Source organism: Malus sylvestris, chromosome 13 (genome assembly GCF_916048215.2).
Source record: "Malus sylvestris chromosome 13, drMalSylv7.2, whole genome shotgun sequence".
Lineage (NCBI taxonomy): Eukaryota > Viridiplantae > Streptophyta > Magnoliopsida > Rosales > Rosaceae > Malus > Malus sylvestris.
Genome location: NC_062272.1, coordinates 23,710,619 through 23,723,903, shown reverse-complemented (window position 1 = coordinate 23,723,903; position 13,285 = coordinate 23,710,619). Strand labels below are relative to the sequence as shown.

General features: G+C 35.0%; 1 protein-coding gene across 1 annotated transcript; it reads left to right on the top strand.

Moving 5' to 3' along the window:
• Positions 1–982: 982 nt before the first annotated feature.
• LOC126596967 (transcription factor bHLH35-like) lies at positions 983–7,655 on the top strand. Its single transcript, XM_050263693.1, has 5 exons — positions 983–1,147; positions 1,268–1,430; positions 1,719–1,949; positions 2,246–2,416; positions 7,376–7,655. The coding sequence occupies exons 1-5, from the start codon at positions 1,074–1,076 to the stop codon at positions 7,463–7,465; spliced, it is 729 nt and encodes a 242-aa protein (XP_050119650.1). The 5' UTR covers positions 983–1,073; the 3' UTR covers positions 7,466–7,655.
• Positions 7,656–13,285: the final 5,630 nt, after the last annotated feature.

The following is a 13,285-nucleotide window of genomic DNA, read 5'->3' as shown; positions in this document are numbered from 1 at the left end:
CATACCTTTATTTTTTCTTATGTCAAGATATCATTTTAGGGTGAGATTTTTAGGCTCCTCCTTAGCTAAAATTCTGGCTGCACCACTGTCTTTGTTCAAAGGTGTTTATTGTTTTACAGATGCATTTTCGTCACAGCAAGAGACGGCAAAAATTTGCATCGCCATCATTCATTCCAATCATCCCCGTATTTGTAGGTCCAAATAGCATTGTAAATGAAAAACTTGGAGAAAAAGAAGTATGCACATACATTCATTGACTCTATTAATAAAAGGAAAATTTGATTCATTGCTTATGGAAGACTTTCTCCATTCTTTTAAGCCAAAACGATAACAATTTTCTCTATTCCCCTTAGTATAAATAATATCATTTGTTAAAAAAAAACGATAACAATTTTATTATGTTTAATTGAAAATTGGGAAAAGATTACATCTATTTACCTATTTCCCCAATTTTGCTAAATCCCGTAGTGCGATAGGTGTGTGGAGTACCTTCTCCTTGATCGCACTCATGGAATGCAAATTTGAAAGTACCGTTGGGAGAATGCAAAACACACGCCAAGTGTTCGTAGCACATTCTCTTAACATTTTGTTTATTATTTGTTTGTCGTAAACCTCAAGATGGAAAGGATGGTAGTTCTCAGTCTTTTTATTTAGAGTGGTGTCTTTTTTTTTCTGGAGATTCTCTCTCCTTTCATATTTTTTTTTTAACTGCTCTCTCCTTCTTTCATATTTTTTTTTTTCTTTGCTCTCTCCACAAAAATAAAAAAACAAAATAAAATTTTGAGAGTACAAACAAGAAAAGAGAAAATGAAAAAAAAAAAGAGGAAAGAGAACCGTTGTCCGGCCTTTTTACGCGGCCTTGTAGACCACATTTTCAAATGTAGACTTGCAGTCGTCAGTCACTCGTTAGACGGTTTAGATCTTTTCGTGGAAGAAGCATCAAAGCTTCCTCTTTTCCCACGTGTGTCATATAAAATCCCCTCCACTTATAAATTTCACTCGATCCCCTCCACCTTTGCTTTCAGTTTCGACATTCTCTCTCTCTCTCTCTCTCTCTCTCTCTCCAGTCCGCCATGGACAATATTGGTGATGAGTACAAACATTACTGGGAAACCAATATGTTCCTCCAAACCGAAGAGCTTGACAGGTAACCTTGAAAATATTAGTGTTTTATGTTTTTTTCTTCCCACAATTAAGAAAGTACATGTTGTCAATTGTTACATATATGCTGCTTTTTGACACCAATCATGGCCGTGGTCCGTGGCAGTTGGGGTTTGGATGAGGCGTTTTCCGGGTACTACGATTCGAGCTCGCCGGACGGAGCAGCTTCATCCATGGCCTCCAAGAATATTGTGTCTGAGAGGAATAGGAGGAAGAAGCTCAATGAAAGGCTGTTTGCACTTAGAGCTGTGGTCCCCAACATTAGCAAGGTTAACCATACAATATATTAAATTATTAATCTTAATTAATTCATATACACTCTATCTCCTTAATTATTGCTTTGCTAGCTTACCCCATTCTTAATTATTTTATACTAACAAATTAGCAGTTGATTAGTGTTCTTTAATTTGCTTCCCCCCATTATAATATGACGATCAATAACATGACCCTATATTTTATTTTCTTTTTGAAGAAATAGTGTTCATGATTTGAGTTTTTTATTTTTATTTTTATCTATTATTTGTAAATTTGGTTTTGTTGTTGGGTTTGGAGGACAGATGGACAAGGCTTCTATAATCAAAGACGCCATTGAATATATCCAAGAGCTGCATGAACAAGAAAGAAGAATTCAAACAGAGATAGTTGAGCTTGAATCTGGAAAATCAAACAAAAATCAGGGTTCCGATTTCGAACAAGACCTGCCGGTCCTGTTGAGATCAAAGAAGAAGAAAATTGATCAGATCTACGACTCTGAAGGATCAAGAACTTCCACCATCGAAATCCTCGAGGTAATTATTAATTAATTCAATCTCTCATCCAAACACACCCTAACAAAAAATCGCCATCTACACTTCTTGAAAAAGCTTTATTTGCATTTTTAAAAGAGTGAATGAGACACATGTTAATTAATTTTTACCTCCAACTCAACTTTGTTAATATTTTGTTATTGATCTTGGCTAAAATTGAAAGGGAGTGTAAAAAAAATAAAAATAGATGTGTGAATAACACTAGTCGGTTAATTAACTCATGATGGATGTAATATTATATTAATTAATGGTGTGAGCCTTTATGTTGCACTTTACAGCTTAGGGTTACATACATGGGTGAAAAAACAGTGGTAGTGAGCTTGACATGCAGTAAAAGAACGGACACGATGGTAAAATTGTGCGAGGTATTCGAATCTTTGAAGCTCAAAATTATTACCGCGAATATTACTTCTTTCAACGGGAGGGTTTTGAAGACGGTTTTCGTTGAGGTAAGTTGCTTTTTCCTTACTACTTTTTAATTAACTTACTTTCTTAGTTAGTCACTTGGAATTTGGTAATTTACATCGCTAGCAAATTCAGTGTTGGACAATTTTTTTGGAGCATTTTTACCCGTGCTTCAAGACTTAAAGTACTTGGATCTAATAAAAGACGTGATACAAAACTCAGCGCAATAGCGTTCTAGGATTCATATAACTGATCCCACTTAATAGGAAAAAACTTTGTTGTCGTTGTTGTTATCTCTACCCGTGCTTCAAATGCCTATGCATTTGGGTTTAATTGCTCCCAACTCAATAAAACCATCTATCCGGTCAAAAAAAGGGAAGAGATCCCATCCGGATCTCTCCCACCAAATCATAAGGATCAAGAGATTTCCGCTCTTAAAATTTGATCTAACGGTTACAAACAGGAGATTACTCTACAAGTTATAATAATTAGGAGATTACTCTACAAGTTATAATAATTATAGTAGTTTGATCAAATTTCAAAAGTTCGGATCTCCGAATCCTTAGAATTTGGTGAGAAAGATCCGAATGGGATCTCTTCCCCAAAAAAATGGCTGGCAAATGGACCAAGGGCAGCAGCCCGTTAGGCTGCCCAACTAAGAATTACCTGTCTTTGTGCCTGTTAGACAATGGCCTACATAGGCTAACGTCAGGCAGTAGACAAAGGGGATCCCCTCATGTGCAACCCACCGAGCCAAAAGACTCCTTTAGCCTCGCCCTCAGCCATTGGATTTCCAACGTTTTTTGCATCTGTACTGTTGGATTTTCAATCCTAAAAGAAATTGGAAACTATAGACCGTTGCACTTGCACAATCTGGTGCATCTTTAAAAAAGAAAAAAACTATGAATCAGCGACCAGGATTAATCGAAAAGTAAAATATTCCAACAATATACAAAAATTATTTTGAACAACACACTTAAGCAAACTTACAAACATCAACTATCTTCTTCATTCCCTTTTATTTTAATTAATTATGCTTGTTCTAATTATAATTAAATTACTGGAGTTATATAGGGAGCTTTATTTTCAAAGAATATATACTAAGTACACACTTAAGCACAATTACAAAGTATAAAAAAATTAAAAAAAATTAATTTGTAAATAGTAATCGTCCTCTTCTTGCCAAACGGGTGAACTTACACAAAAACAATCACTTGGCAAAGGGCAATTTACATGCTCTTGCCTTTGTATTGCCCTTGCCCGCGTAAAAGGTGGACTTGGTATTAAGGTAAACTGGAAATTTCATTCAACTAAAAGACAAAATTCAAAACGTAGAAACAACTGTGGCACTTGATTGGCCAACTCTAGTTGCACTTGCACTAGCAGCATTTGTTGTTGCGGAGATCAAATCTTCTGTACTTTAAATGGTGTGGCCTGTAGTTTTAATTATTAATTGACACATATTAAATTTTTGACAACAACAAAAATTAAGTTTATAAACATGACATTTAATAATTTGGGCAACAGAAAGATCACATCCATTTTAAATGTAAAAGATTTAACCTTGTTGATGCGTACCCCTGAAATGGGGTACGTGCTAATTAACAATATAATTTATTTCCATGTGATAGTGCTCAACTAAACTTCTAAACTGTTTAAAAAGCTTTCAACCTTCCATAAAATAAAATAAAATAAAAAATCTTTCAACCATCCATTGAAAACAAAAAGAATCTTTCGTGCAAAATTTGAGACCAATTTGAAATGACACTTAAAATTTTAGAGATTTTAGGTGCTTGTTTCATCTTAGAGAGAGATTTATAATTTTAACCATATTATTCGACTTATGAGATTAATTAATATAATTAATTATTTGTTGAGATATTAGCTGTCACATATAAATTGTGATGGAACAATAATGTTCTGTCACAAGAATTACTATACAAAAAATATAATATGTTAAATAAAAGGAAAAGCAATGAAGAAAGTGATAGAATGTCAATTTAATCCAAATAGTATCATGTCCATGATAATACTAATGAAAGAGGTAGAATTTGAGGGTCCACCACAATTACAAGATTTGTAAACCGATGGAGAGCACTTTAAATAAAGTGAATTGAGGGTCCGGACTCCAGCATCATGTGATGTGGCTACTTACTACTCAGGGCGATCCAGGCCAGAGTGTCCGAATAAAACCAGTCGAGGAACAAAAGTGATCAAACGACCCCGTTTTGATTTTCAACTTTAGCAAACTAAACTTTGACAGCTTGTTCATTAAACTTAAGCAGATATACACTTAAACATCTCCTGAATGAACTGAGGATCCTCATTCCAAACAACATAGTAATTTATAAATAAAGCCAACTTAAATAAACGATGGGCTATACCGTCATTGTACGGCCACTTTTTTTATTCATTTTTTCAATTTTTACTTACTTTTTTTTATCAATGGATATGTATTGGAGTGGTGGGAGAGATATATATTGTGATGTCTATACGTCAATGGATATGTTTTGGGTCAACGTTTACAAAGAGACATGTTTCCCATATGGGTAAAGTCTCGAAGAAAACAAAAATCGTTTTTGAAAAAAAACGAAAAAAATATTAGCAAACAAACAAAAATTGGGTGGTTGGGAATAAAAAGTTTTCAAAACCTCGTGGGGAATTCACATGTTCCCTATGAATTTTGAGGGCATTATAATTTGGTCATCGTTTTAATTATTTTGTTCCAAGCAGTGGCTTCATTACAACTACCAAGTTGCCTTTGGTTGGTGGTTTTTTTTTATTTTTTTTTAACAAATAATATTATCTACATTAAAAGGGTGAGGAGTGATCTAAACTTCAAAATGAACGAGTCATAATAATATGGTTCAAGTTCGTCTTTGACGAGATCCGAATATAAGACCTTTTACTTACAAGTGAATAGAATAATATCGCTAAACCGTATAAATATAAAGAAAAAACAAGAACCAAGCTGGTTTTTGTAAAATTCGTTAGGGGCAATTAGATTTTAGGGCCTATATAAGATAATTTTTAGATTATAACATTAATGGGTTTCAAAATCTTATTTAAGTCCCTACCATAATATTCACTGCCACATCATATTACAAGATACCTCTATTACCTAACATATTTACAAACTTTGCCATTTAAATTGTCAACCTATTCTATAATTAAGGCTTAAATATTTTCTGTTAATAAACCATTCAAAATTCAAAAACATTTAAATTTTGATACGAAAGTCAATAAGATAAATCCAACTAAGGTAAATTATACTAATTTATACTTGCTGACAAACAAATTAAGTCTATAGTAATTTTAGGTCAGTCACCTTAAGAAGTCAAAGATAGAAAAATCAACTACAAAAACAATAGGTTAAAATATTAAATAATAACCCTTAATATATATATATATATATATATATATCACAAAAAAATAGTATAACAACTCCTTATTATCTATATATAGGAATTGGATAAGTGTCGGTACATATGTGTAGGTATATACGTGCACATAGGTACGATGGTATCGGTATGGAAGTGCCGGTACATACATACACCTAGGTACATACATACATATAGGTATGAAAGTATTGATACGTTAGCATCGGTATGGAAGTATCGATGTTGAAGTGTCGGTACATATGTACACATAGGTACGGAAGTATTGATACATTAACATCAAAAGAAAAAATCGGTAGATTCGATGTATGAGAAGGTAAAAATAAATCATCAACACTAGAAAAAAATGGTAAAAATAAATCATGCACTATTAGATGTATAAGAAGAAGAAATATTAGATGTGGATGGTGGCCCTAGCCTTTTCTTCTTAGACGGTTGAAGATAAATTTTTGGGTTGGACAAAAAGTTTCATTTTTAAGTAGAATCATTTATGTTAGCAATAAAATGAAAAGTTATAAATAAATTAAATATGAGACATTATAATTCACTCAAGGATAATATAGGAAGAAAAAAATTACATAAAAGAAATTAAGTCTGGCATTAAATATAAATATTGACGTGGACATAAGTCAAAGGACTATAATTAGTTTTTTTTATCTTGGTTAAGGCTTTAGTCTAAAGATAATATTTTTCAAGGATTAATATCTAGTTTCCTAAATTCGTTATTAGGGTGACTAGTTATAATTTCCTTGTAAGTGGGATAGTGATTCTCAATCCTTTAATTTTTTAACCAAATAAAAACTTAGTTAATGGTCCCAATTCGAATCATTTCTACTGCAATTTCTTTTTCTTGTTCCGTTTTGTCATATCTCCAACGAAAATTACAAGAAACGACCTGAATGCACGATTGATTACATCTTGTTTTGTCTTCTTATTCTACTTCTATGTTTTTTTAAGTTTTAAATTCTGTATAAAAAAACAAAATAGGAAGAAAAACCAGGGAAAAACTAACAGAAAGAAAAGAAAAAGAGGTTTTCCGCCGACCTAAAAGGATTAGGACCGGCGGCAAAAGGAGAAAACAAGGTTTTGTACTGCTCTCACACGGAGAGAAAAAGCTCTCACCCTTGGGGAGAAAGTCTCTCACACCTGGAGAGAAATTGTTAGTTGTGTTTAGTTTCTTTATTATACAAGTATGCATGGTTTGTCCACCACGGACTGGGATCACTGCGGAGGCAATTGACCTAAAGATCCCATCCTTCCATTTTTGATCCTGTGGCAAGGAATAAATTTAAATGTTGAAAAATTCTTATGTAAAACAAGGCAAGATGAAATTGGAAGGCTGACATCTTTTGGTCAATTGGCTCCGTAAGCTGGGATCCGGTGATCCCAATCCGTCCACCACACATTAGAACATTCCCATGCATCGCTTCATATGCATCATCATATCATATATATAATATTCTCAGTAGTATTTGGAGTCGGTGCTTCACGTATTAAAATAATAAATCAAGTTAGAACATCTAATTCTGTTTTATATATTACAAACCATATTATTATTTTAAATTTGTACCGCAATAGTTAATGATAGTCCCTTGGATTTTGCAGGCAGACGAAGAAGAAAAAGATGATTTGAAGATAAAAATTGAAACAGCCATTGCAGCTTTGAATGATCCAGAAAGCCCCATGAGCATATGATCACGATGAAGTTCCATTTTTCTTATCATCACTGCTATTTTAGGGTTTTATCTTTGCCGATCTTGTTTCGGATGGAAATGTCTTTTCTTTGCTGGGTTTTTGATAAAACCAATTCACAAATTTCTGTAACATCTGTTTTTGTATTATATTATTTTAATAAAATGATCACTACCTACATTTCTTCCCCCAAGCAAGAGCTCGTATACCATTCAAGCACTACTGCCAACTGGAGAATGTTAACGACATTGAAATATTTGAGAATCGAAGAGAAAATTGAGAAGAAAGAGTAACTGAGAAAGATGCACTAGAGAGAATTTAGAGGAAAAAGCATGAGACTTGTATATTGTCTTAAAAGAATGATGATTACATATACTGTTTTTATAATAGAAAACCTAACAACTCTAATCAAATACTAACAAACTTGCTAACTCTATTGCTGACTTGTACAACTATTTAACTAATTATCTAACTAATGATGTGGAACCCTTAATAATCCCCCTCAATCTCAACAGGGGAAACCCAATTTGAGATTGGAAGAACATCTGCAATCACTACTATGAAGCTAAACTCTGCAGAAACCCAAACCTCTGTCTCTTATTGGTCTTTGAAGCTCAGAGCATTTAAGTCTAAAGTCTATGGCAATCCAACATACTAATTATCACAGAAGCCTTAGAAATCTGGAAGGAGATGAGGAAGATGCCCATAAGCAAGAAATTGGAACAAATCTCTACTATACCACAATGGGTATAAGTATGCAACATATGGCATATCTTCTCCAACAGGTTCCCCTGTTCCAACTATGGGAAATAATGTTCAGTTATATGGACCTCAGTAGTACCAATACCCTCTCTATTTCCAGCCTCATAATCCAACCAATGGACTTGTATTCCTCTGCCTCTAACCATAGATGCACAAAGAATCACATGAAGTAGACGGGGAACGTGAACATTTTCAAAACCAATATGATCCCTTCTAACCACACACTACATAACAGCATTTACCAATATTTACCAGCAACAAACCAAGCAATGTCTAAGAAGGATATTCCTTCTCCATACCCAATGGTGATGGACCGAGTGACCAATTGTATTTCTGCACAAGTAATTGTACAACGCATCCAAGCGCTCTGCATATAGCTCAAGATATTTCTGCAGACCAGTTTTGAATCATGACAACTCCATTGGAAGTATGCAACAAGTAATCATCAGAATAAACCATAGAAATGTACAAATCCAACTGCTGCAAAATAGAACCCTGTGTCATCCTTTCAAAATTGCCAAAACCAAAACATGTTACTCATCCTATTGTCATCACGCTTTACTTTTCCAGATATAATCTTCCCAAAGACAGAATGTTCTCCAATATTGTATAGTAACCTATGGAAGTGATGTCTTCCACTTCAAATATGATTCCCTTTCTCTTCAAATATATATTCACTGCATCACTACAACATACAGGCCAAAATCTTTGAAAAGAACTATGCTGCACACATCCTAAATTCATGCCACCCAATATTCGTCTGCCTCTCACAAGAGTTTCAATCAAAGAATAGCCTTGTATAAAGGAGTCGTAAAACACCCCCATGCCGGTTCTAACAATTTCTTGCAGGATTACCCTTCTTTGGATTTACCATCAACAATCTCATTCAACATTGGCTTCGGCCTTTAATATTTACAAAAATAGAAAACTAACAAACTATAGTATGGCATCGGCCTTAACTATAGTACCACGGGATCGCCCTTTGTGGATTTTACCGGAAACAACTTCTCTTAACAATGGCATCGGCCTTCACAATTTCAACAACATAAAATCAACATCTATGTAGGATTACCCTTTGTGGGATTTACCTACTCATTTCACCGGATTACCCTTCGTGGGATTTACCTCAAGTCAACAACTTCTTCAAACTTCCATCTTTTTCTAAGACATGTATAAACGGAAGAGTAGATACATGCTAACAACTGAGCTAGTTAGACTCGACATTATAGGCTGTGATAAGAGGAAAATACTGCACAAACTCCTCAAAAGAATTGTAGAAATCAATGAAGCAGAGAGACAAGAATTAGGCACCATACAAATTGTACAATTCATGATTTCAAAAATTCCAGCAAATGGAGGCTATCACAAACATTGATCATGAAGCAATGACCAATCTTGAATCCAAAAGTTGAGGAAGAACACAAAGACTCAGAAGAAAGATGGCTTCGAGCACTTAATACTCAACATATCAATTGAAATGACTTCATGCCCACAACAACAAACTAATTGATTTACGTTATACTAAAAGAATCAAACCAAGAAATTCAGAAGAAGTGACTGAAAAACTTAACCTTCATATAAAACTTTTGAGCTGGTCATTTCATCAAAACACCTAGGCTGCACATAGGTCTAAACTTTCGTCCATACCAGGGAACAGAGCACGGATCAAAATCGAAGAATATAGAATTCAGAAAGCTCATCTGAAAACACCACCAAGATGAAGGAACTAGATCAAGGGCACCTAAGAAAACGCACCAATAATTGATGGCCTGGATAATCATGCAATCTCATTCCATTTCTCCAAATCGTAGACCACCATTACGTGCCCCACGAAGATGAAGGCATTCAATGGGAGGTGAAGAACTTGATGAAAATATGAAAAATCTCGAATACAAGAACCACAATATTCAAGAACCGAAAAATTCCCACTTCTAGTTGGCCTGAAGAATCAAGATTCATGCTTATGGACAAAGAAAATTTTGCTACAATTCCAAAGACCGAGATATGACATCACCAATAATCTCTAATCACAACCCATAATGAAAATGAAAGTACAGAACGAACTGAACGATTGCCAAAGCATCAAGGAAATTAACGAAATCTCTAACGAAAAATTAGAAGATAAGTAAAACTAGAAGTAGATGAAACTACTGAGAAGTTGAACCACCAGAACCTATAGCGTGAGGTTGGTGGCTCTGATACCATGTTAACTACATTGAAATATATGAGAATCGAAGAGAAATTTGAGAAGAAAGAGTTGCTGAGAAAGATGAAATAGAGAGAATTTAGAGTGTACATTGACTTAAAAGAACAGTGATTACACACACTGTTTTAATAATAGAAAGCCTAATAACTCTAACCAAATACTAACAGACTTGTACAACTATTTAACTAATTATCTAACTAATAATGTGGAACCCTTAATACAGAACCCAACGAACTAAACTAAAACAGGAATTAAAATAACACGCACCAATTAAGACTCTAATTGCGATTAAGACAATCACAACGTTACACTTCATATTATTTGTCATGCCCGATCCCGAGATACCTATAGGATCGATACGTGATGTTAGGACGTAATTGTACCACAACATGCCTCGCTCCCAAGGCATGACTAAGTGACCCAATGGTTCAACAATGTGGTATCTGGTCTTTCTAGTTTATGGCTGCATCTAAACTCTATGTTAGACTTCCTACTATGGATGGTAATGGGTTGGATCTGGTTCGGATATGCCAACCCTATAACCGAAATCGTAGAATCCTCGAATGGAGAATTCCCATAACCGAACGTGCGGGTAGTGGATTCTCCATCGGGTAACAGTTTTCCCCATGGGGATAGATACGCATAGCAAAGGAGAAGGCAAGAGGCTGCTGGCTAGACCTGTAAACGGGTCGGGTTTCTCCCAAGACTTAAAGTTCTTGGTCTAGTATATTAGTTTGGATGAAAAAATGGAATTGAAATGAGATTACCATCGATGATGTTTTCACTTATATGGTAGCTACCGACATAAATGAAAAGAAACAATATTGAACCGTGTTCCGTTGATTAAGTGACAACGTAGAACTGATTGGACAATTATAGTTACAATCCAGGTCAAATTCTTGACCAAAGTGTGTTTTAGACTTGTTGTCCCTACACTGCCCAAGATAACCTTGTTGTGTTACAAGTGGTAAATAAGGATGGGCCCTTAGAACCGAAAACTGAAACCGAAACACGAACCAAATCGAACCGCACCGAACAGTTTGGTTTTGCGGTTTTAAAACCGAACCGCAACGTAGAAAACGGTTTGGTTTCGGTTTTGGCTTTTGAAAACCGCACCGAAACCGAACCACACCGCAAATATTAATAAACATTTAATTAAATGTCCATATTAAATTTCATGTTTTAATTGGTTGTTTGTTAGAATCCATGCACTTAGTATGGACTTAACCACACTAGAATATCATCATTCATCACTTTCTTTCGTTCATTAACTTGAAGGACCTTTGTCATTTTATACCATCACACACACACACACACATATATGTACAAGGGTGGACTGATCATGTTATCAAGAGTCAAACAATGATCTAATGAAGTCCATTCATTTGAAGTATGATATCACATATTCTAGTATGAAAGTTTCGCTCAATATGCTAATTGTTTATATAACAAATGTCTTTTTCCTATTACTACTGGGAAATGCTTATTAATATGTTAAATTGCAAATTATACATTTTTTTCTTAAAAACCAAACCGAAACCGTTTGAAACCGCACCGAACCGAACCAAACAGTTTGGTTTCATTTCGGTTTTGGTTTCAAAACCGCACCGAATTGAACCGTAAAAAATTTTGATTTCGGTTTCACTCAAAACCGCACCGAAATAAATCGTGCCCCCCCTAGTGGGAAAGGAAGCGTTATGAGATGAATGAAATAGTGTGATATGATGCACACCTTACGACGCAAGGTTTCTCTCAAACGTCCTGTGATTAATAGCAGCATTATGAAATATGGTTAATGTTTTCTCCATGGGGATATAGATACAGAGATTTACATGTAAATTCCCGAAGAATTACATGGACTGGTTCAAATAGTTCCAAAACCACGGAACACCCTCTTAACTTGTTTGAGGCGTTCACTTACAATTCGACGGATGTGGTATACCCATCTAAGTGATTATTTGATCAGTTAGGGATATGAATTATGCCCTTGTGTTAAACTATGAAGTCTTGTTCCAAATTGCTAGAGTTGCAGTTTATGTCGTTGACATACATCTCACTAAGACTCTGGAAGAGCTTGAGAAAACTGCCTCGCACCTGAAGATGGAATTTGAGATGAAGGATCTTGGGAAAACTCGTTTATGCTTTGACCTGAAGTTCAAGCGTTGTTCTGACGGTATTTTGGTCTACCAGTCGAACTACAAACTGAATGTGTTACCTTTGAGTATACCTATGATCATCTATACGTTATATGTATATGAGACCCTTGAAGAGGTATAGAATTCGAAATTCCATATCTAAGTTCAACTTTGCGCTTCATTGTACTTAGCACATTGTATTAAGACAGGACATCTCCTTCACTGTTGATCTTGGTAAAGATGCAACATTGCACTTACACGCATCCATTGAATTGGTATTAAAGACGTACTCTGAAGGTACTACATGCGCAAATCTCAACGCATCTTAAGTGGATCCAACCCCCTTGATCCTCGAAATGATGTTTGTCTTGTTGTTATGCTTACACATGTTGCTTATCAAACACGCACAAGGCAAAATCCTCAAATGGTTATGTCTTTACTCTTAAGGATATCGCAATATCTTGGAGGTCCATGATATGATCTTAGTTGTGAAATCTTCGAATCGTTCCAAGACTCACCTTACTTCACTACGCCACAAGTGAGACATGGTTAGGAATTCTTGTTGAGCATATTCGAAGTACTTGCTATTTTTCATCCATTGTTGAGTCCCAACGACGATCCATGAATATTATGCTGCATGTGTCCAGCCAATCAAACCATGATACATTAACAAAGTCAACACCAAGACATATTGCGTCTACATCTACATCAGCAAAGCAT

What these genes read in the sequence shown, in the direction of transcription:
- LOC126596967 (XM_050263693.1), top strand. Translation starts at nt 1,074, where the DNA reads ATGGACAATATTGGTGATGAGTACAAACATTACTGGGAAACCAATATG. An exon ending in CCACCATCGAAATCCTCGAG is followed by an intron (nt 1,950 to 2,245) that starts GTAATTATTAAT and finishes TGCACTTTACAG; the next exon opens with CTTAGGGTTACATACATGGG. An exon ending in TGAAGACGGTTTTCGTTGAG is followed by an intron (nt 2,417 to 7,375) that starts GTAAGTTGCTTT and finishes TGGATTTTGCAG; the next exon opens with GCAGACGAAGAAGAAAAAGA.